This window comes from Microtus pennsylvanicus, chromosome 6, assembly GCF_037038515.1.
Source record: "Microtus pennsylvanicus isolate mMicPen1 chromosome 6, mMicPen1.hap1, whole genome shotgun sequence".
Taxonomy (NCBI): domain Eukaryota; kingdom Metazoa; phylum Chordata; class Mammalia; order Rodentia; family Cricetidae; genus Microtus; species Microtus pennsylvanicus.
The window spans coordinates 32,455,140-32,479,858 of record NC_134584.1 but is presented as its reverse complement, the minus strand read 5'-3'; the positions used below and the strand labels follow the sequence as shown (position 1 = coordinate 32,479,858).

The 24,719-nt window shown below is 41.5% G+C and overlaps 1 protein-coding gene across 1 annotated transcript in view; it reads right to left on the bottom strand.

The window, feature by feature from the left end:
* The window catches only part of Ghr (growth hormone receptor), a 240,766-nt gene that overhangs the window by 59,966 nt on the left and 156,081 nt on the right, over nt 1-24,719 (bottom strand). Inside the window, exon 3 of the mRNA XM_075975973.1 lies at nt 3,325-3,390. Within this exon, the coding sequence (XP_075832088.1) occupies nt 3,325-3,390 (66 nt within the window). The remainder of the gene's footprint in view (nt 1-3,324; nt 3,391-24,719) is intronic.

The following is a 24,719-nucleotide window of genomic DNA, read 5'->3' as shown; positions in this document are numbered from 1 at the left end:
ATCAAACAAACAGGAGTAAAGGAGCCCAGGAAGAGGCTCAAGAAACAGATATAGACACAGAGAACAATTTGTTCAAACACTCAGGAATCCCATAAAAATACTAAACTGGGAACCATAATATACCCACAAAGGGCCTATACATTAAAAAGAGAGAAGAAAAGATATAAATAATAAAAAAGATAAAATTAAAAAAAAGAGGAAATGCCCTGACAGAACATTATGAACAAAAACTTCAAAGCGCCTCTGCGTTTGTTTCCTGTTGGCCGTCTATCTACGGCTGGGCATGCAGCCAACCCTAAGAGTAGCCTGGTCCCCAGTGAGACTCTTTTGGAGGGAGCTAAATTTTCATTTGCAGGTAAAAGCAACGAGTTCTGAACGTTGAAATTATTCAATAAAAAGCAGTGCTTGAAGCTGAGAGGGTGGTTCGTGTTTGCTGGGGCAGTGATGGACTGGAAGCAGGAGCTGAGGTGATGTCCGGATATAAAAATGATTCCATAGAGATCTTTTGTAACATGCACCAACACCTGACTGTGCTTCTAGCTCCACTACCCGATTTTAGAGACCAGCGGAAGGCTCTTAGGAAAGATTTAAGTGCACTTAGCAATGGATGAGATAAATGTCTACCCTTACGTGCATTCCTCCTTGTTTAGGAATGACCAGTGAAGGACATGACGGAAATTGAAGCAGCGAGAGAGGACATAAGCATTTGGAGAACCATTTTGTCTACATTTCTTTCAAGTGTAAGATTCAACCATTTACTAAAATCTCCGCATGTTCTAAATTCTTACAGGAACTATAAGTAACATGGATTTATAAGATACAACCATCTTAGGATGGTACAGTTTACTAGTAGGGGATAGAAAATGCATAAAAGTTTATATTAGGCTGAGCCAATGATGATCTTATCACATACAGTAGAGTTGATTGGAGATAGTTGCACAGTGTTCAATCTGATGTATGTTGGACTAAAATAAGAGCCACAAGAGTGTACACTACATACCATAAAAGTTTAGAAAGGGTCTAGGGACTTGAGCTTAAATATAGTCTTAAAAGAATTTTCTGGGTTGGCTATTATCAAATCTCCATTTAGAGGCATTTCTGCAAAATGGACCTGGAATTAAATGGCTCTATACACTTGTCTTTATATCTGTAGATTACAGCAGCTCTCAAGCCTCATTGGAGAAGCCTCTTTCAGCAGTAGATGGTGCTTAGTACAGAAATGCACGTCAAGCCAGTGTGCAGAGGAGAGGAGACTGTGAAGTGCTCCATTCTAAAGAGACATCTGTATCCTATTCCCACCATCGAGGGACCAGAGATTTCGGCAGAAGCAAGAGGAGGTGGAAAGATTGTTAGAGCAAGAGGTAGAGAATGGCTGCAGGAAAACACTGTGTTTTGGGCAGACATGTTATGGCTGTTGCACACACGAACTCACAACATGTATGACGTCATGCACAAGGCCTGGACACGATCAAGGCAGACACAGTTCCAGCATGGGATGGCGAAGGGCTCATGAAGTCCTATACTATCTGAGAAGCCTCTGGCAACTGGTGACTGCTGGAAGAAGAGGTAGTTTTCCTCAGATGCATCCCTGATAGGCTGCCCATGTTCCAGTGGATGAACTACAGCCATGCAAATGCTGGCACTGCTAAGAGGACATGGAGTTTCAAAGACAGTCCATGAAGCTGGCAGGGAAGAGTGGTGGTTGGGAGAGTACACCAGGAGCTAGAGGGGAGGGAATCGATTCAATTAAAATATAACATGTTCATGTATGAAATCCTCAAGCAACACATTAATAAGATAAAAAATGTCATTATAATACCTAAAGAGAGACACAAGGCACAGAGAAGCAATGAATGGACATAATCATGTAAGACATAAGCCACAGATGAGGGACTTAAGACCATGCTGTCCACTTCAAAGAGTAAGTTCTTAAACTGCATTATATTACTTCTCTTTGAGAGAAAGAGAATCACAGAGATTCTAAGATGAAGCATGTATATATTTGGGAAGACTAGGAAAAGTTTTGTATAGAGTAATATTTAAAAACATGCCTAAAGCACACACAAAAATTCATGATGGACTGTTCCATACCAGGAGGAAAGAGGAAATTCTGGCGAAGGGGATATGATCATGTGAGGATGCCAGGAATGGAAATATGGAGGTTGTGGTGGCTCATTGTGAACCTTAACTTGAGCAGAGTGAGGTACATGAGAGCAGAATACACATCCAGGAGCGTGTACAAGGTGCGTAGAGAAGACTGACGTGTGCGACAACAGATAAGGAAGAAAGTACTTTCCTGAAAGTGGGTAGTACTTCCCAAGAGGGTGGGGGCCCCAGTGGAACAAAGCTGGAAGGAGAAGAGAACAGTATGTGTCAGGCCCCACTTGCCATGCATGAATGCTGTCGTTGCTGTTATAATCTGTGCTGGGCATAACTTTCATCTTCTTCAATCTTCTGATGTGGACTCATGCCAGTGATAAAACCTTCACTGTTTATTATGAATATGATATATTATATATATATATATATATATATATATATATATATATATATATACACACACTCATATATTTGGTTCTGTTCTTCTAGACTACCTTAATAAACATACTAAACTAGATAGAAACGACCTTAAAATTGGTGCTGCAAAATCTCTTGAATGCTTAGTGTGATCCGGGCGTGATGGTTGGTGCGCACAGGGCATAAAGAATCAGAATTACAGGAGGTAAATGGTATCATGGAACAATGGGCAAAGTTCCATGGTAGAACAGAAGGTAGGAAAACTGGGACTAGAGAATTTGTGGAACCTTTCCCATGAGTTGAAGATGGAGTTCAAGCTTGTGGATAAAGAGGAGATCATCAAAAGACACAAGGGGGTATGTGATAGCATTTAAAAGAGAATAGATCGTTTGTATGAAGACAGCATTTTGAGGTACAAGGAAATTTAGTTGGAGAGACAAATTCTATCTTTTGCCAATGCTAACATTATACAATACTTCCAAATAACAATAATAATGTTACAAAAAGATTTGTAAAACAAGGCAATTTTCTAAATTCAACAAATTGCTACTGATTCACAATAAATCCTTTCCTCTCTGTAAGCTTGGCCACACTTAGCATGTAAGCATAAGCAAAACAGAAAAATGAAGAAAGAGCTCTATAGAGAAACTGAAAGATAAATCCTGAAAAATATTTTTTGCCTATAAAATTTGAATTCTGTCACTTTTCCTGTTACCAGTATCCCCAATAGAGAAAGGGTAGCTGCTTGAATTATATTAACACATGGAAGCCATCAGAGCAAGTTAGTAAAACGACAGGAATTCTTACTTGTCCCCAGGTCTGGAATAATTCTTTGCAGAATTGGAGAAGCTCTGCCAAGAGTAACTGGTGTAACTGGAAAAGAAAGAGAAGAAAATCATTAGTCAACCTTGTAGAAACACCATCTGCTGTGACCCTGTTACAGCGTCCTTTTTGGATAACCAGCTCCCATGCAAAAACTCCCATGAAAATTAAAATTGTCTCTGTGTACTGAGAAGAGCTTGTAAAGGCAGAGCAAATGGAAGCCTTTTGGTTGCCGTTACTTCTGGTCCCATGCCCAGACACAACAGAGAGCAATGAAAACAATTCCTCCATCTATCACTCCAGTCCAAACTCCGCTTTCCCCTTGTGCATATGATGGGGAACACAAGTTTATTTTTATTTTTTAAAATCACAAAAACTAAAGTTTAGTAAAAAGTGTTTATTTTTGGATATAATATAAGCGTGAACATTCTTAGGCACTGGGAAAAGAGAAGTACATGATTGAAAAAGGGAGACACTGGAGGTTTTTGAAGGAAAAAAATGGGCAGTAAGTCAGTCATTATAATGCATGCAGCTAGGAGCAGGATGCACGGAAAGTAGGCAAAAATGGAAAGTGGTTAGCAGGGACATCTTTCCAGCTGGGTTGCTTTGCAAGTGCTCAGCTACAAAAGGAATGCACTGCTGTCTGGTCTTGGTGGAAAATAGTGCAATAGGACTGGATAGATAATCTGTTGATACCACCAGGGCACACCAAACACTGAGATTTAAATAAAATCCAGGGAAACTACCCATGATATGGCTAAATTGACATTTAGTCTTTCTACTAAAAATATAAATTCTTAAAAATATTTGCAATACTCAGTGATGAGTTTTCTCATAGGTCAATGGGTTGACTGGTGGCTGGGGACTTCCTTCCTTAGTGTGGGAACCGGCACAGGAAAAATCAAGGCATGATTATAGAACTGACATATTTTTTCCAGTGTTATCTGAAGCCTTTTGGATGGAGGTTCATCCAATGGACAGTGGTTTAATAAGTTCATCATCAATGGGCAGTGGTTTAATAAATGTAGCCAAAGAATGCAGCATTTAAGAAAAAAGAAAGAATGAAAGAAAAGAAAAAAGAAAATAATTAAAGGTCTGAGTTTAGGAAGCTTCAGTTAGCAGACAACCTAGAGATGCCTAGAGGACACGGGGGCTTCCGTAGAGGACACCGGGGACTTCCTCAGCCCTATCTCACGTTCTTCATATGCTACAGTGTGGATGTGAATCATCCTTCAAGGGCCCATGCATAAAAACTTTGCTTTTCAGACTGACACTAGTTGGAGGCGGTGGGAATTCAGGAGCTGAGGTGAGTTGGGAGGTCTTCCCATCACTGGGGGAAGAGTGGATTTAGAATGGATGCTGGACACTTAGCCCTTTCCCAGTCCTGAGGTAAAGTAGTCTCTCCACATGCTGCTAAAGCATCCTCCATTTCATAGGCTCCAAAGCAGTGGGGCCAGCTACTGATGGTATGAAAACTCCAAAGCTGTGGGTTAAAGGAAGACCTTTTCTCTGTGTAAGTTGATTGTTTCAGGTACTTGTTGCAGTAGCAGAAGCTTATTAACATAAAACCTCATCATCTGTATCCTTTGTGAGACCCCCAGTAATAAACTAAAATCATTAATTAATGCTTGTCTGAGTTCTGTGAGCTAGGGTAGCAAATTCTTCAAATCTAATCAAAAAGTCATGGGAACTGTATTTTTTAGCTGAAAAGTCTTTCAGAACTGTGGCATATTTATAATTGATAGCTAAGAAGTCTTTCAGAAGTATAGCATATTCCACACATTGGTTATCTGAAGTGGGAGAGAGTTTTGTGGGACTGAGATGTCAACCTATGGGAGGTGACAGTCCCTTCACGTTCTATAGGATGGTCCCTCTCCCCTAAGTATCAGCCAAGTGTGTTCTCACACATAACATCTTGGTGAGCAAAGGGCACCAAAGAATTCTGCTTTCAAGGGTGTAGTCAGACACACTGTGTTTGTGTTCCCTGTATCCTCTCAGACAACTGATAATATTGTCTTAGTGCTTAAATAAAAGGCCACACACTGAGAACTTTGTCTCTCATAAAACACAGGAAACAAAAAGAAAACAAAGATCAAGTGGGCAGCGAGACTGCACACTCCCATCGCTCTGAACTTCAGGCCTGGTGAGTTTGGGCCACCTGCTTTTTGAGGTCCTTTCTGTTGAATGTTTTCATGACCTCTCCCCACTTTTCTGGCTGGTAAGAAGCAGCCATTGTGTTTGCTGAAATAATGTAAAATCTAATAGATAGAGTGAAGGCTTTCCTTCAAATACAGAATTCTAATATGAGTAGAATTTCTGGCGGGTATCTGGGCATTATCACTGAAAATACTAAAAGAAAGATTTGGATTTTCTCTGGTGAATCAATCAATTTTAAACTGTTATTATACTATTTTAAATTGCATGTCTATTGGTTTTCAATGTTCCTATTTACTCTTGAAATTTTATAGCTTTTCATTTATTGAACTTATTTATTACTCCCATAACTGATTGTAACAAATATTTAAAATAAAAGCAGGCAGCATATATTTCCCAGAATATACACTGTACTAAGCATCAAGTTTTAATATGAGCAGAAAGTAAAAACTGTCTATTATGACAATATCATTAAGTCCAGTTCTTAGCAGCAATGTTGACAGGTTTCCTAAGAAGATGATTGGAGCGGAATGTGCAGGTCAGTCCTGAGGCCACAAGTAGAGTCTGAGCCAAACGGCTGTTCTAGAAAATCTTGGGGAGCCTTGGACTCCCTGACTTCTCACAGAGACATCTGGTGTTTCCTCCTCTGTGGTACACTAAGTGACATTCTCATCAAGCAAAAGCTTTACTGAGCCAACACACTCTATGCCATGCAGCGAATCGAGATATAAAAAGAACAAGTGACCTTCCAGTGGACAGACCACAGACTTCTGCCAGTGCCAAGTGGATGCTGGTTACAAACGGAGCACAAACCATGCTGCCTTAGCAAATGCAAGTATCACGTTTACCCATCAATTTTAATTAGTGTCAAAGTCATGTACCCAGTGCCTCTGCGTTCTGACCAGTCAGGGAAAGGTAAACAAAAGGAAGGGCGTAAGCAGAGACCACAACTCTGACAATCATAGCAATTAATGAGGCGACCACACAGGGGTTTGGTTATGATCTGCAGGGATTCAACTTATTATCTAACTCAATGGGATCAATAAACATTTTATAGGGACCTTTAGGTACTGGAATTTTTAAAATGAAGGAACTAACAACAGCTCCTGGCCTCAACAAGCCCATGGTAGCTTTCTTTTTTCTCCTTTCTTTTTCTCCTTCCTTCCTTCCTTCCTTCCTTCCTTCCTTCCTTCCTTCCTTCCTTCCTTCCCTCCTTCCTTCCTTCCTTTTTTTGGGGGTCAGGAATATGTAAAAGGAGTGTCCAAGGACATGGGGTGCAATACGGGGAAAAATGAGACAGCTTATGAGCTTAGGACAATAAGCAATGGTGCCAAAGGACAAATGCAATTGAGTCAAGAACACTACTTCAAAAGTGTGCTGTGGCAAAGACATAACCTATAAATATAGACCTGTAATGCACTGGCCATGGACTGAATACGTGAGTTGAGATATGTTGGGTTGGGGATAGAATCAGGCACACCTTGGGAATGATCTTGCTGAAAGACATTGTGATTCTGCAATCACTAGGGAGCTACGAATTTCTTGTGTTTTGAGGTTGAGCGCCTCCTGCTGGACTTGTTCCAGAACAGGTTCCCACTGGGAACCTTCTCTACTGTATGCTCTCTGCTTGTACTTTTCAAATGAAGCATGCATCTGGACCTCTGTTTATGCCTGTGAAACAGGAGTCTTTCTGTTTACGTGTAAGGGATTAAACCAACTCCTACATACAAATAATTTTCTTCAAGTGGTTACTAAATGTTAGTCTTCCTGTTACGATTGTTTTCCTTCTTATTAGTAGGCACTGCCTTCACAGTGGAGCATGCCCTTTCCCACGGACAACCTGGCATTGCCTTTCTATTGGAACTTGAGTTCTGACACTTTCTTCAGGACAGTATGCAGCCATAAGCTCAAGCACTCTGCTTACATGTTGTTAGTAGATTTTCCCTCCCTAAAGGACTTTGAGGATGTGGTATCAGTGGAGTATAGGATAGAAATTCATCTAGGTGAGCAATTCAGTCTGAGAGGAAACACACTTCATCCTAGTTCTAGTATTATTAAGGGAGCAAAAGTAGGAGGATTAAGGTTCTGGCAAATACTGTAATTTGCCACTTGTATAAGAACGGCAATCATAACCAGTCCCCCAAGAATGGTGGAGACACAGTAAGGGAAGCACAGTACCTCGTATGATAACCCTTTTATACAATGACGGAATTCAATCCATGCACAGCAGGACACAGGGTGCCTACTACAAAGTAAGCTCTGAGTAATGAGAACTATTGCGTTACTGTTAATATATGCTAAAGCTAATGATGATGCTGTAACTGTCATGAAACCCTCAAGATGTCCCTTGAGAGGGTTTGCTTCCTCCCTTGGGCAAGTAAATTGTTCTCCCCCCAGCAGCTGTCCAGCTGTCGATACTATGCTTCCATCCCTCTCTGCCTTGGCCTGTTTGCTAGTGTTCAAGGGTACACAATGAACTCCTCAGGGTCAGGATTATTGCTTTAATTGCTTTATGAGCTGTTAGGAGCACAGGCGGTGCTGCCTAGGAGAGTAATGCAATTTGTAAAACTACAGATGCTTTAAATGTTTGTGTGGGGCCACAAGGGAATCAAACATCCTAGAAGTAGGATCTCCATTTGGAAACTATCAAACTTGTTGAGGACTTTTGCATTTTTATGAAGCCTGTTTATTCTTAACAATAGTCTATAAAATTTTCCTTCTTAGATCTCAACCTCTGAAACCCTTCAGACCCATGCCCGCCTCTCTTTTCTTCTTTGTCATATTATAACCCCCATTGCCAAATGAGTACTTTTCTCCTTCCCGTTTGCACTTGCAATAGGCTCACTATCAAATTCTCTGTCTGGACAATGTCTCAGACCACCCCGCGACCCTGAAGGGGTTGATGTGATGAGAATATTAAAAGTACAAGGCACTATTAAAATTCCAAATTTCTCATATGCTTAAAATGCACTTAAGCACCATACCAGGCACTGGGTTTTTATGATTTTTTCCCCTCACTTAACTCTAACTACAACTGTCTGTAAAGGTATTAGAAGTTACACATGCTAAGTGAGGGAGTAGATCTCTGAGTTATTTAAATCAGGAAGTTAATATCTGGTCTTAGCAATTATAGATTAGAGTTTATATTTGAATGGGGCTAGACACTAATTTTACTTCCTCTACTCTTTCCCAAACTTGCTGAGTCATCACAATGGTTATGGCATTTATGACATCTATAGGCCAAGGCACTGATTTATAGAATCCCAGAGGCAATGGTCAGCATGGGCAAGACAAAGTCCTATGACAATGTTTATCATTTCCTCTCACCCTCTCCACTTCAAGGAAATCATGTGACAAGATGCACTGGGAAACTCTACAGGTCCCGCCCCTATGCTATGCCCCAGCCTGTGCTCATTAGAAGGAATTTGATAAATGAGTACACTGACTTATACGAATGCTTCAGAAATTCTAGAAGGCACATTGATAGGGCCGGGTTGATGAACATTTGAGCAGAAATGCCCTCAGGAGTTGGTTTATGAGGAACCAGATAAGGTGTGTGACCCCCTCTGAGCCTGGCCTCCTCCCTATCACTGGCAGCAGGTGGTACCAGGCAGATTCTACGGCTATGGTTTCCCTCTTGGTCCCTTGGTACCCCAAACCCCATCATGGTTTAAGCTAGAATTTCTTCCCCTTTGTAGCTCATTAAATTAATTGACTTCCCACACATAGTTTCTCTGAATTAAAGTGCATTATCTTGTATGCATTCATCATGGTTGTTGGCAACTGTGAAGAATCACGTGTAATTTGGACCAAAGCCTTTTGCAAGGATGCTATGACATCTCCACGTCTCCATGAAGCCACATATCTCTTCAGTACTTGGGGAGTAAGCCATAGGGCCCATTGCAGGGGACAGAGAGTTAAACAGACTAAAGAAGCAGGCTTGAAGCAACATTGTAGTTTCATAACAGAAAAACAAAGAAAGCTACTAGATAGCCAGATACTAAGTAACACATTTGGAAGAGAAAGCAGAGCAGGGAAAAGAGACATGGGCTTGCATATGTCCACGGCAGTCACTTTGCTTTGTGTGTATTCTGTGACTGACTGGGCTGGCAGGAAACCAGAACCCAACCTTCATTCTCCCGGGATTGGGATTTATCTCCGGTAGAAGGGACCAATGGGAAAGTTTCCTGTCTAACTTCAAGCTATCAAGTAGCCCTTTTCCTGTCTTTAGTGCTCTGGTTGGGGAGTTCACAAACATCCCCCCCATACAGCTTCTGCACGAACCAAGGACATCTGCTTGCAATTAAAGGCAGATACTGGAGTCTGATGTTTCAACTACAGCTTGTTGTATTACACAGTATAGGTAATTTTGAAAAGCACATTAGCAGCGGTGGTGGTATGTGTGTGTGCATTTGCCTACGCACCTCTCCCCCCCCCTCGTGTTTTCCACAAGTAAAATAAAGAGTAACCACCTTGCAATCAGAGAAATTTCAAGGAAACTTTGTAGAAGGGAGCTATGGGCTAGCCGAGGTCCAGCATTCATTTTCCTTACGAAAAGCCCCCTTGCAATTTCCCTGGTTTTCCCTTTCCGTGGGCACCAAGAGCTAGGGAGCATCCTACCCAGCTGTGTCGCCTCCAAAGCTGCTTTTCATTATGAAGAGCAGCAGGGGTGTGAACCCTAGGCCACAGAAACAAGCAAAGAGGTATGCCACGTAATAACAGGAACCCAGATCAATCACAGCCATGCAGAAAGCAACAAAGGGAATCACAAGTTGGCGCTGGGTCAAGATCAACCCCTGGAAGGACAGTCAGTGAAATGCGATCAGAAAAACAAACCAAGGGAATACGATGAAATTGCTCTGAAGTGTGTGGAGGACAGAAGCGGTCCTTGTTTTCAATGGTGTCTGAGATACTTCTAGTACATGTTAATTCATCCACTGCAAATGGCAGAGAAAGGCTGATTTAATTAAGCGGAAACCTCAGTTAATTAAGCTGGTGACTCATGGACAGTGGCCCTCCCCAGCTCTGTGTTCAGTGACATCATGTCTTTAACTTGAAGTCATCCAGAGTGGGGATATTTACACAATGAAAACTGGAACTGGATGCATGTTAGGGCCCACTTCTGTTGAATGCTGGGCAAATTCCACCTACTTTTCAGTATCAGTGTGATTATCTTCTCCTCTAAGAAGACTTGTTTGTTTCAGTTGGAATACAATCTCTTTATTTTTTGTATTTCCACAACACTTAAAAAAAACCATCCGGACTATGGCATTTGCTTATACTTTATTAAAGTATAAATAAAGTATCTCTTATATTTTAGTTATCAGACTTGTCCAATAAAAACACCCCTCACAGACTGAAGATGAAGACTGTCTCACGTGTCTCATCCTCATTCCCCCTTTGGCCTATCATAGCCCCTGTGCAATTCTTTAAATAGCATGAGTGTGTAGTACATAGTCACACATTTATTGAGTGTTCTCAGGGTCAGGACATGTTGCAAGGCATTATGACTTGGTTAGTGTTCTGAATTTACCATCTATTTTATGGTCTCTGAAGTCTCAGCCTACACAAAAAAGGAATTATATAAAGTTTGTCATTAGGTCTTGTAATAAATTCGGGTCATGAGCAGTTATGTCTGGGGCAAGAGCATATTTCAACTAGCTTTCATGAGATTTCATCCCACGTTACTATCCCAGGCTTTCAAAGGGAAGGGAAGACATAGTAACTGGTCTGCTAACCCTCTTTACTCCTTTTATTGGTGGGGATGGATGTATTTTCCTTAGAGCAGTGGTCTTACAACACCGAGGTGCCAGATTCTTGCTTGTTTGCAGTGGCAACTCTTGGTTCCTGGAAAATGATTGACAGATGAGTGGATCTTCTTGTTCAGCCCCAGAGACAAGCAGAAGCCCAGTTTGTCAAGGCTGTCTTAAGAAAGAATATACTTTGGCAGAGGTTTTTAGGTGTGTCTTTCCCATTCTGGGCACGGTCATCTTTCATAAACAGGTTCGTCTGGGTTGCTGCCACCTTTTCTCTGGTTTCTAGGCTCTGCTTGTCAATTTCTTCCCAGATGTTCTCAAACAAGCTCCCGTTCCCTTGGGAAATAGATATTTCTGAGCTAGAGAAAGCGTTGCTGAGCTAGGATTGCCGTGAATGGGGCTCAGTGTGTTGGCCTCTGTCCTCAGATGCTGGGGGCACCATGGTAGAGAGCAGATGGGATTCAGCTGCTTTGGACCCATGCTTCGGTGCACGTGTGGTGGGGGGTTAAGGAGAGAAGCAAACAGGTATGTAATATCATTCCAGGTTGGGGTTCAGAATAGTAACACACAGACAAAAACCCCACCACAGATCATAGCCTGGTAATGAGCCACGGATATTTTGCGAGACAACCTTCCAGGCCTAGGAAATATATAGGTCCTGAAATGGATCAGGGGAGATAGCAGAGGACTGTGTGACAGGAGCAGAGGGGGTGATGGGAGGACAGTACTTGCGGTTACAGAGATGCCGGAGGCCAGGTCTGCATGCAGCCAGACGGAGGCTTTGTGGACAATTAAATACATCAGGGTCCATAAAAAGGACCCCAACAAGATCGAACTCAGACAGACTCCCACTGCAGTGTGAGCATCCCGCTTCAGTTCTTTACTGCAGCAGTTGTGAAATGGGAGACGCTGGGAATGAGCTCAAGGCCATGTGGTTTATGGTTTTAATTAAGTCCTTTTAGGCTGGGCACTTTGCTTGGGATGCAGACACAGACCAGTGGAGCATGTGTGTCCAACAGATACTTACTGAATACCTAGTAGGCACACAAAGGGAGTGAGGTGATTAACACGGGTCCCAAGATGCTCTTCTCTCTGTTTCTCTAGAAGTATCCTGAGGCCAAGACCAAGGAATTTAATTGTTGTAAAGTGCACTCCTGGCTTTAGGTCTTTGCCTACCTTCTGTTATCTACCTTGCTTTCCCTAGAATGAAACGATCAGAGACAATTCTCATTTATGAGAAGACAAAGTGTAAGTGCTGAGCTGAAATCCAGGCGCATGCTGAGTTTGATACCGTGAATGAATACTGTTAAGATCCGTGCCATTCATCAGCAGCACAGGCGCTGTTCTGTGCTGTTGCTTGCATTGTTGCATCTGCCCCTGCATGTATTCTTACCCCCTAGATGGCATTTCAGCCCATTGAAAGAACCATATTTTAACCTCTCTGACCCCTGCACATAGTTGACTACCAACCAAAATTTATAACACAACAACTATCCTACCTTTTGTTCTAATATCCTTTTTAAAATTAAGATCTGTCTGTATTGTCTGCTTATTATTACTTATAAAGGAAACAAACACCTTAGTGGATGGGTTCTGTTTTATGTGTATGCGTGTTTTGCCTGCATGTTTGTTTTACCTGCATGTGTATCTGTGTACCATGTGTACACCTGGTGCCTGAGGTGGCCACAGAGGGAGTTGGATCCCCAGGGACTGGATTTGCAGATGGTTGTGAGCAGCCATGTGCATGCTGGGAATCGAACCCAGGTCCTCTAGAAGAGCAAGCGGTGCCCTTAACCCCTGAGCCATCTCTCTAGCTGGGGTGGGAACGTTTTCTAGTTGTGTCGTACAAAATGACAGAAAGCTTAAAAAAAAAAGCCTCTCTCAAACATTTACAACATTTACATTCATTTTCTGAATGTGAATTTTAGAAGGGAATTGTTGAAAATCTGCTTTGTGGCTTCGAGGGAAGTGACAGCCGTACGATCTTGTAGTAGAAAATGGAAACTCTGCCCAAAGTAAGTGGAAGGCAACGTCATGGCACACTGTGAGCATACATCTGGGCCCAATGCAACCAGGTTCTTTTCTTTAAATTTGGTTTTTTCCTTTTTGTACCTTCTGGCATCCTTTATGGTATTGTGCCTTAAATAAAAATCTAACTTTATGATAACAATTAAAATTAAAATCAAAATAGTCAGTCAGACCATAAACTGTCATTTAAATGTGAAATTACACTGGGCTTATTTTTTTTCCTTTTTAGGCCATTTTCTTCCTGGAAGGAATACAGTAAATAGAAAAGTAGTTATATATCTTTGCAGTTCTGAGGCAGACAAAGTGTTAAAATCTAGAGCATGAGTCTCGTTTTCCTTGTTTGAATGACATTTCATTTGTTGATGATATGCTATGAACAAAATCAAAAGCCTTATTGATAATCCATATGTGACTGGCTTCTCTGGCCATCAGTGTCTGGCACAATATGTCTTTGTGTCAGCCCAGAGGGGGCACCCTGCCCATAGGCTTTGGCAGGACAAGGGCAGTGTATGGTTTTATGTTCCTTGGTTCAGTGTGGGTAAAGGAACAGCTAGCCAAGTTCAGAACAGAGTTTTCATTGTATGGAGGCCAGAAGGTGAAGGGGAACATAGAGGGTGAGGGGCAACTCCTGAAGAACTTGCATCGTGCTCTACTTTCCGGGGGATGCAAGCTTAAAGGCATACAAAGACACCTTTGGTTAGAGGGAGTGAAGGATGGCTTAGGATCTCCATAATTTCAATGTAGGAAAAATGTATCAAACTGTATACGTATTTCCTGGTTGCAGCTAATGTAACTGAAGAGCAACTAAAATAATCTGCAGTCAAACTGCAACGGTGTCATATTTCCTCCTTCCTTTCCCGAACTTTCAACTCCTTACTTGGCAATAAGTGATGTCAGTTCATCTCAACACATTCTCTTCTGTCAACATCCAGCACTAGGTTGTAGCCCAAGCCGCTAGTCTCTTGTTCCTGGAGTATCAAGAAGTTTCTATTATTCAGGAGGATGCCTATATGTTTGTCTTTGGATTCACCTTCTTATTTATATAACCTTCATCAGGTGATGAAAGGAGACAGAGACAGAGACCCACATTGGAGCACCAGACTGAAATCTCAAGGTCCAAATCAGGAGCAGAAGGAAAGAGAACACGAGCAAGGAACTCAGGACCGCGAGGGGTGCACCCACACACTGAGACAATGGGGATGTTCTATCGGGAACCCACTAAGGCCAGCTGGCCTGGGTCTGAAAAAGCCTGGGATAAAACCGGACTCGCTGAACATGGCAGACAATGAGGACTACTGAGAAGTCAAGAACAATGGCAATGGGTTTATGATCCTACTGCACATACTGGCTTTGTGGAAGCCTAGGCAGTTTGGATGCTCACCTTACTAGGCCTGGATGGAGGTGGGTGGTCCTTGGACTTCCCACAGGGCAGGGAACCCTGATTGCTCTTTGAGCTGATGAGGGGGGAGGGGACTTGATCGGGGGAGGGGGAGGGAAATGGGAGGCGGTGGCGGGGAGGAGGCAGAAATCTTTAATAAATAAATAAATAAAATAAAAAAAAGAAAAAAAAGAAGTTTCTATTAGCCTGTAAGCCTAAGCTGGAATATCTGAATTGCCTAATGCCCTTATGAGAAAGTAAGCACACAGCAAAAAGAGCTCTGTAGAAGGCAGAACACCCGGGACACCGGCATAATTTTAAACAAGGATCACACTACATTGTTCCTCTTTCTAAAGAGGAGCGTTTTCGAAAGAACCAACTCGCGCCTAAAGTACATGTTATTTTTGACTTGTAAAGAATTTCACTCATGGTAATTTTAACGTTCTTGTTTGAATGGTTATCTCTAACTCAGAGGTTTCCGTTCTCTTCGGAATCTTCCTCAGTTGTGTTTCTGACTGTTCTCCTCTTTGAAACAGGCTCTTGTCAAATCTAATGGTGCCATTTCAATTTTTGTATTTCTCGACAATTCAGATGCACCTCATCCAGGAGATTACTCCCTAAAAATAGAAGCTTTGCTTAGCTTTCACAGTTTGCGATTGGTGGCTTTCCTTCTGCCCCCCCTCGGCCACTGCTCTTCATGGTCTCCTTCCCTGGACCTCCCTTTATACCTGTCCCTTAAGTATTAACCTGCCATGGAACTCTTCTTTCAGCTACTTCGGCTACTGTTTCTCCTGAAAAAATGACTCTCCTCATGTCTAACAGCTTTAATATCACCTAGCTTCTGGTGGAGTCAAATTTCTATGTTTAGTTTGGTTATCTCCATTAAGTTTTAGACTCCACTTGGTCTCTTCAATTTCTGCATGTGATGTCTGATTGGTGTCTATTCTAACACAAAACCCAAGTACCCTGGCAGAACACGTTCCTTCTCAGTACTGCATTATCTCTGCAGATCCTTTGCCATCCACCTGGGCATCTAAACCAAAACCGGTGTCATTTTTTCTCTTCACCTTCCCTAACTCCTGGCACCTCATTTCCTCCACCAACGAGTTGATACACTCAAGAGGTCAAAGGAAAAACAGCTTTTAGGAAATGAATCTGAATACCTCGACTTAGACAGTCCTTTAGACTCTCCCTCCTCTGGTTTCAGTTATTTGAATGAGTTGATTCGCTTACTACTGAAGTCAGCTTGAATTATGCTTCTATTATTTGCCCTCTTTTTGGCTGATGCATTCCAGAATGGGCCCCAGTCTACTTCTCTACATTCCTGTGCCAATCTCTTTATGGTGTTAGGTCCAACCCTTAAATGTGCCAAGCTTATTCCATCTTTAGCTATTGCTACTTCTAGTTCGTGAGTGGCCTTTGTGCTACCAGTTCAGGTTTAGGCTCAAACCACACCTTCCCAGGGAAACTTGATCCTACAAAACAACCTCAGAGACTTTCCTAGTCACTTCTAATGTTTATATTCTCCACAGCCCTAATTTATCTTCGTGTTAAGGTGTTTTAACTATTTACTTTTGTTGTGTGTATCCTATCTTCTCTTTATCAGAATATAATGTCTGAAAACCAAAGTATTCATTTTTTTAATATGGGACAGATATCCATAAACATTTATTAGATGGAGATACACATGAATGATGCCTTGGAGCATATAGTAATGAGGTTCTCATCTATTTTGTCCACACTATCTTATCTGCAACACCTTTAAGAGCCAAAAATTATGCATTCTAAAGATACAACTGTAAATACTTTTCTAGAAAAGCTATGATAATTTTTTTTAAGTTTGAATTAGAGAGATGCTTGCTAATTTGGTCAGTTGGATGCAAAAGCAGAATCTTTAAGTACAAAGAACTGGCAATTTAAAACTAGTGGAAAGAAAGAATAGAGAGAAATAGCATCAAAGAATGTGATATAATTGTAAGTAAACACCTCCAAGGAACCCATCAGTATGTACAAAGCACATTTACTAATAAAATCTGTATTTAAGCAGATAAGGTAGTGTCTTTCATCCATGGTCTAGCAATGGTGCATAACCATTATTTTCTGACTCTGACTTAAAGTCTGTGGCTTGTTGATGTCTCCTTTTCTCCCCAGGTGTTAGCACATACATTTGACTCATTCTTTGAAGTGTTTTTAGACTCATGCCCTGCTTACTTTCATGCTTACCAGTCTTTACTGGACCCATTTCCTCTCCTGTTCCTTACTTCCAAGCTTCCAGTTATTTACACTCTGTATAGGGATTCCAGCCCATTCTTTGAATTCCTGCTGCATTAGCCTTCTTTCTAAGGTGCCATTTTTATCCTGTGGTTCCTAGTTAGACTTTCTATTGCTGTGAAGAGACATCATGGCAACAGCAACTCTTACAAAGGAAAACATTTAATTAGGGTTAGCTTACATTCAGAGGTTCAGTTCATTATCGTCATGGTGGGACATAGTGACATGCAGGCAGATGTGATGCTGCAGAAGCTGAGAAGGAGCTACATCTTGATCCCACAGGCAACAGGAAGTGAACCTAGATACTGGGCATGACTTGAGCATATATGAGACCTCAAAGTCAGCTTCTACAGGGACATACTTCCTCCCCCAAGGCCATACCTACTCCAACCAAGTCACACCTCCTAATAAGTACCATTTCCTATGTGCTTATGGGGCCTAATTATATTCAAACCACCACATCTGCCATGCCTTTGCTATGGACTCAAGCAACACCAGTCTGTAGTTAAGTCTGTGCTCTTGCTCGGTGTTTCTTTAGGAAAAACTGTCTTCCCTCCAATTTCCTCTTTAACACGTGCTTCAGACAATATAGCATACTTTTCATTCTCTGTCTGTGTCCTGTTTTCTCTCTTCTTAAAGCTTTTGATTTTTATTCTTTTTGTTGTGCTAAAATCTATTGATGTGATGAAACACCATGATTAAAGCAACTTGGGGAAGGAAAAGTTTGTTCTGCTTATGCTTGCCCATAACAGTTCATTATCAAAGGAAGTTAGGGCAGGAACTTAAGCAGGGCAGGGACCTGGAGGCAGGAGTTGATGCTGAGACAAAGGAGGAGCGCTATTTACTGGCTTGCTTTACATTACTTGCTCAGCCTGCTTTCTTATAGAATCTAGGACCACCCAGCCCAGGAATGGCACCACCCACTGTGGGCTGGTCCTTCTTCCATCAATCACTAATTAAGAAAATGCCCTACAGGCTTGCCCACAAACCCAACTTGTGGAGGCATTTTCTCAATCGAGGTTCCCTCCTCTCTGATGACTCTAGCTTATGTCAAGTTGACATAAAACTATCCAGGACAGCCCCCTCTCCAAAACCTATCATTAATTTCTTCCAGAACGCCTGTCTTGATAATTGGCTCCACTTTGACAGTTCTCACATTTTACGTTTCTTCTTGAATCCCTTAAGCTTTCTTTCAGTGATTTTCCTGAAAACTGTTGGTGAGAGGACATGGAATAAATATCTTTATATATGGTTCACCACTAAGACGACTTCACAAACAGGACCGTGTGACACAATGCACACAGGAGCATAAGAGCGCTGGGAAGACACCAAGGCCCTGCAAAATTCTACAAGTCAAATTGGAGTGTAAAGCATTTATAGTACTTTCTTTCTTCCAAAAAAAAATCTAGCTAGAGCTTCTAGAACATTAATTTTTATCACTGCCCTCTGCAGAAGTTTTACAATAGACACACATAGTTTAGAAATATTGTAATTTATAGTCGTATGCTTTTTTCTTTCTTTTTTAAGAGACAAGGTTTCTCTGTAGCTTTGGAGCCTGCCCTGGAACTAGCTCTTGTAGACCAGGCTGGCCATGAACTCAAAGAGATTTGATGGAGGAAGGTCATTGGTTAAATAAAAAGAAACTGCTTGGCCCTCATTGGTTAGAAGATAGGTGAGAGGAGTAAACAGAACAGAACGCTGGGAGGAAGAGGAAGTGAGCTCAGACTCCATGGCTCTCCTCTTGAGAGCAGACGCCTCTGAGAGATGCCATGCTCCCAGCTCCCAGGCAGACGCACGCAATGAAGCTCCGACCCAGGATGGACATAGGCTAGAATCTTCCCAGTAAGCGCACCTAGGGGCGCTACACAGATGATTAGAAATGGGCTAAATTAATATGTGATGAAGACGTAAGTCATAAACAATGCCACACCAGTTTGGAATTATGATTAATAGGGTGGTATTTATTTAAAGGGGAAAAAACCTACAGATCACTGTCAGCCCTCTGCGTAACCAGGAAGGAAGTCAAGTCACCCGTGGAGCAGGAAGTAAAGAGAGAGAGGAGAGGGAAGTGGCCGCTTTTTTAAAGGGAGAGAGACCACGCCCCAAGGGGCTGGTATCTCAGCGGCGATAGGCTGGAGGAGTGGGAGGACCTCCCGTAACAATGTGAGAATTAGCCTAGAAGAGGCTAGATAGAAATGGGCCAAGCAGTGCTTAAATGAATACAGTTTGTGTGTTGTTATTTCGGGCATAAGCTAGCCAGGCAGCCAGGGTGTTGGGGATGCAGCCCCGCCACCCTTATTACTACAGAGATTCGCCTGCCTCTGCCTCCCAAGTGCTGGGATTAAAGGCACGCGCCACCACCACCCAGCTCACATGCATTTTCTTAAACTAAAACTTTCTTTGTTTGAAATTTTTTAAAATTTCCATAAGTGCATGCAACTTTGAAAGGTAGCCACCCATTTATTAATCTTAAAATTAATTAATCTTCATCTGTAATTGGAAAAATCCAACTCAAGATAATTAGACGATATAAGTACAATGCTTGAAAACATCTTCCTTCAATCTGTTTCATAACAACAAAAACCAGTTTCACTCATTCCACTAAAACACTAGCAGGGAGTACTTTGTTTCCTAAATGTCTAGTGTTTTACAAGGTTAGGGCTAAAGAAAAGCGTCATGATAGGATTGCCAAGCTTAGCTGTTGCAGAGTAGTCAGGGAGCAGAACTCAAGAGCAGAGGCCCCTGGGAGCTCTTGAGTTTAGGACTTGACGGCTCAGAAGATGTTTGGGAAGTGGAAGAGGCGCTTCATGCTTCTTCTGAAAGTGTCTGTAATCAGTGATGTGAGAGCAAAGTTTCTGGAAACACAAGATTGCAAAGCTTATTGAGAATGTTCCGGGGGGCGGGGAAGGGTGGTAGAGATCCTCATTTTCTCTTTAGAATTTGCTGCTGTAAACTTCAAATCTTCTAAGGGCATTTAAAAAATGTTCCTTTTTAGCCAGGCAGTGGTGGCGTGCTCCTTTAATCCCAGCACTCGGGAGGCAGAGGCAGGTGGATCTCTGTGAGTTCGAGGCCAGCCTGATCTACAAGAGCTAGTTCTAGGACAGGGTCCAAAGTTACAGGGAAACCCTGTCTCAAAAAAAAAAGAAAAAAATGTTCATATTTAAAGTTTCTTTAAAGCTCCTGAGAAACATATAGGAAGTTTCTGCGTGTCTTCAGGATGCAGAGAATGCCATATGATTGAAATTCCCAGAAGCTGATTCAGGTTTGATCCTTAGCCTCCTGTACTCTCACCACACTGGGGGAATATTCCGCTTTAGTGAGCACTACATCTTCATTTCCTGCTTTTTCGTCAAGACAAGGTCTTTGGAGATCTTATTCCCAAGACCCCAACTCTTCTTAACTCCAAAGATGAAGGACTCTCTCCTTCTATTTGAAAATAAACCCAGCCATGAAAAGTACCATGTTAACCTTGCCGAGTGCCTGGAGCCAAGAGAATCAAAAGACTTGGCAAGAACAAAGCACAAATTAATACATTAGGAAAGTCTCCTGCTTCGCGTTAATTGGCTAATTTTCACCTTTTGCTCATCCTAAGTGGCTGAAAAAGTGTTGAAAGGCAGTACGTTTAGTTACTATTTCCTTGGAAATAAAACCTAGAGTAAAACATCAATGTGACTCTCTCTGTCTCTCTCTCTTCATGTCTTATGAACTTGCTGCTTGAAATGGTGTAGTGTGAGACTTGCAGCATCAGTACCACCCAGACACTTGTTGGGGATGGAGAATCTCAGACAGCACTGCAGACCTCAGCATCAGAAGCTCACTACGTGTTCATAGGTGACATAAGGGCTGAGAAGCACCTTTCTAGATGGCATTATTTTTTTTTTGCCCTTTTCCTTTTCTCCTGTTCAAATTGAGGCTGTATCACTGTATTTCTCATAGACGTTGTATTTTACAAAACAAAACAAAACAAAACAAAACAAAACAAAACAAAACGCCCCTCCCAGTCAATACTAAAGGGGGCCAGTAGGAGTCAGGAACACTCTGCCCATAACAGACTTGCAATAGGAAAAGGTTCAGTTTACTTCTGTTGGGAACAAAGCGCAGTTGCTTTCTGTTTCTAAATTTATGCTGTCAATTTTACTAACCCATGTTTGGAGGGACTTTCTGAGCTGGGCTAAGCTGTAATTTGAGGAATGAGAGGCCGGCATTTTGTTCCAATCCCAAATGCTGTTATGAACTGTCTATTCCAGACACAGAGATATCTTCTGAGCCTGGTTACAAGTAGTCTTGAAAAGTTAATAGATGTGTGAAAATTCAATTCGGCTAATAAAATTTGCACTTGGGCTAACAATTTACACGGTGTAATGCCAATTTATTTTCCACCTAGACAGGCCTCTTCACATGCCCCTAATTGTGGTAGGTCAAGGATTGGGATATTTGTCAATTACAAATAATCCACTTCTTTCTCAGCACCCCTAACTCTCAACCCCATGAGGTTGATCAAGGAATGAAAACAGAATGGGTTAACATCTTCTCCACATTCGATGGTGTTTGTTAGCTCGGTCCCAGTTTTGTCTATTTTTAAGAATCAAATTTTAAGGCTCATTTTGTCTTCAAGATAATGTCAAATTCCTCCAAAAATTTGCCACTGTTTCCTCTTCCTGTTTCTGAAACAGTGTGTTCCCAATTATGTGGTTTTTCATAATGGTACCTGGTATCGTGTTCTACCAAGGAAAATACTCGATTTGCTCAAGTTTTTCTGCTTAAAGTACTCTATTACTGTATCTGCTGGCATCACTAGAATAAACTTAGTAAACTTAGCAAACATCACGAAAGAAAGCTGATCTCAGTTGCTTCATAAAGATAACATAGAGATGGATTTTTTAAAGTAATATTTTGAGATTTTAATATAATTGTATCATTTCCACACTTTCATTTCTTCTCTCCAACCCTTCCCTTGTAAATCTCTTCTTCTCATTCAAATCCATGGCTCCTTTTCTTTTAATTGTTATATATATAACATTATATATATATATATGTATATATATATATACACATATATGTTTTGTCTATCAACTATGTGGACACAATATGTTATATTTGTTACATATGTGTGTATATATCATATATTCTTACATATACAAATGCAACCTCAATACATATAATGCTACATATATGTATATGTTTTCAGGGATGAGAACACCAGATGCTTTCTTATACTAAATGGTGTGCTCATTTTTAAAAAAGATGTTTATCATATGACTCTTGTATCCCATCAATCATCAAGCATAGGTGAAGCAACATAAGAAACATGGAATCTTACACTGAGAACTAAAATTACAAAACAAGTCTTCACTCTCTAAGTACAGCTTAATGGAGGCATCCGGAAGCATATATACTGTGGCACAACAGCCAGGGTGAGTCAGAACGAGAAAGTACACTATGATCTTTCTACAACATTGCCCAATAGTCCCGCCTAGATCAAGGATGGGATGCCTGAACACTGAAGCAGCTGGGAGATCTATACTTGCAGGGTCTCTGGAGGATGCATTGGTATGTGCTGGAGAAGAGAAATGCCAACAGGTCACAGTCATACAAAATATCATGCCTTCATTTAGACTCTGAAGCAGCAACTGCAAAAGAATGTAATTTCACCATAGTAAGGACAATTTGAGAACGATTTTGATAGTAAATGAAGCTTAATTTCCAGGTCTATATTTTAAGCTTCTATAAGCGGTGGGGAAAGTTTAAGGGGCTGTGTAGCATGCTGAGTAGGTTGAGAGAGTCTGAGCAAGAGCCGTGGCAAACAACATTGTGTGTGACAGACAGGATCATGTAGTCAGAGGATGCAGGGTCTCTTACGAAAAGCGAAGTTGTTATATTGAAAGCAAGGACATTCTAAATTAACCCAGGAAAGACAAAATCCCAAATCCTCATTCAACTGAGCAACAACTAGTTTGAATAGTCAAAAGTCTTACACTATTATTAAATTATAAAATAAATAAATAACAGGAGACTTGGGGGAGATATCTCAGTCATTAAAGTGCTTGTTTTGTAAGCATTAGGATCTTATTCTATTCCTAGTTCTTATGTAAAAGCCTGGGTATTGCTTTTGATTTCAGTGCTGGAGAGGTAGAGACATGAAGATTTCTGGGCCCCGGGCCCTGCTGTCCAGCCAACACAGCTTACTTCATAAGTTCCAGACTCTCTCTCTCCTTTCCTCCTCCCTCCCCCACCCCCTCACAACCACATGGTGGTTGTCACTCAGAAAATTCCCCGAGGTTTTCCTCTGGTCTCCACATCCTTGCACACCTGCACACAGCTGAACATGCACAGATATGAACACACAGACACACAAACACATTCACACACACACCTCTACATACATACAAGCACAGGCATGGTAGAAAATTGCATGCACACCTACACACACAGGACCATGCATGGATATGCCAGCACACATGCATACATATATCCAGACCACACACAGACACCACACACACACTCACATACATCACACTCACACCTCTCTCTCTCTCTCTCTCTCTCTCTCTCTCTCTCTCTCTCTCTCACACACACACACACACACACACACACACACACACACACACACGTGCACGCATGCGTAGGAGTTCCTTCTGTTTGTGTGTTGCTTTCTTTGGTTAATGAATAAAGAAACTGCCTTGGTCTAGCTGATAGGGCAGAACTTAGGTAGGCGGAGAAGACAGAACTGAATTCTGGGAGAAAGAAAGCAGAGTCAGAGAGATGCTATAGATCTGCGGCCGGAGGTAGATGTGCTGAAACTTTTCTGGTAGGCCATGACCTCGTGGTGATACACAAATTGATAGAAATGGGTTAAACTCATATATAAGAGTTAGCCAATAAGAAGTTAGAGCTAATGGCCAAGCAGTATTTTAATTAATACAGTTTCTGTGTGGTTATTTTGTGTGTAAGCTAGCCGGGCGGTCGGGACAAACAAGCTGCCTCTCCTTGCAACACACACACACACACACACACACACACACACACCCCAAACTGAAACAGGAATTGACAACAAATAAACAGTAAACCCTTTAAGTTAACACAAGCAAAACATTTCAATACAACCCCACATGACTGCCTTTAATCCCAACACTCAGGAAGCAGAATCACGCAGCTCTTTGTGAACTCGAGGCTAGTGTATCTACACAGCAAGCGCTAGGCAATCAGAGACACGTAATGAGATGCTATCTCAAAACCAAAACCAAAACACAAACAAAAACCCCAAACCACATGACCGCAAAGATCTCACGGTCTAGAAATCAGAACCCAGTGGCTAGTAAAAGACTCTCCCCAGAATGATCTTCCTGTCTGACTCATTCTTCCCCATTTCTAGCTAATGCTTGGGTGAATCACCATCCAGTGTTCACTATGAAGTCAGTTATTACACATTCCTGGCTTCTATTCAAGGATGCTTTTAAAAACATTTTGCAAAACAAAATACCAGCAGGGAGTTTTATGTCTACCTATGTGGGTGTGTTTTTTGTAGGAACCAAAGAAAAGTTTCAAAGCATTTCCAACATTAATCTGCCAGGTCTGAAAATTTACTTATTAATTATTAAAATTATTAAGTTATGAAAACAATTGGATTTCCCAACATGCCTACTGAGACCGTTTCTGATAGCTATAATGAATATGACTCTAGCTCAAATCAATGGTACAGCTCACCTTCCCAGAGGGTTAAATTGATTATCTTTTATTCTTTTTCTTTTCCTGCGAATCATAACACTATGGAAAAGCTATGTCTTTGCCCCTGA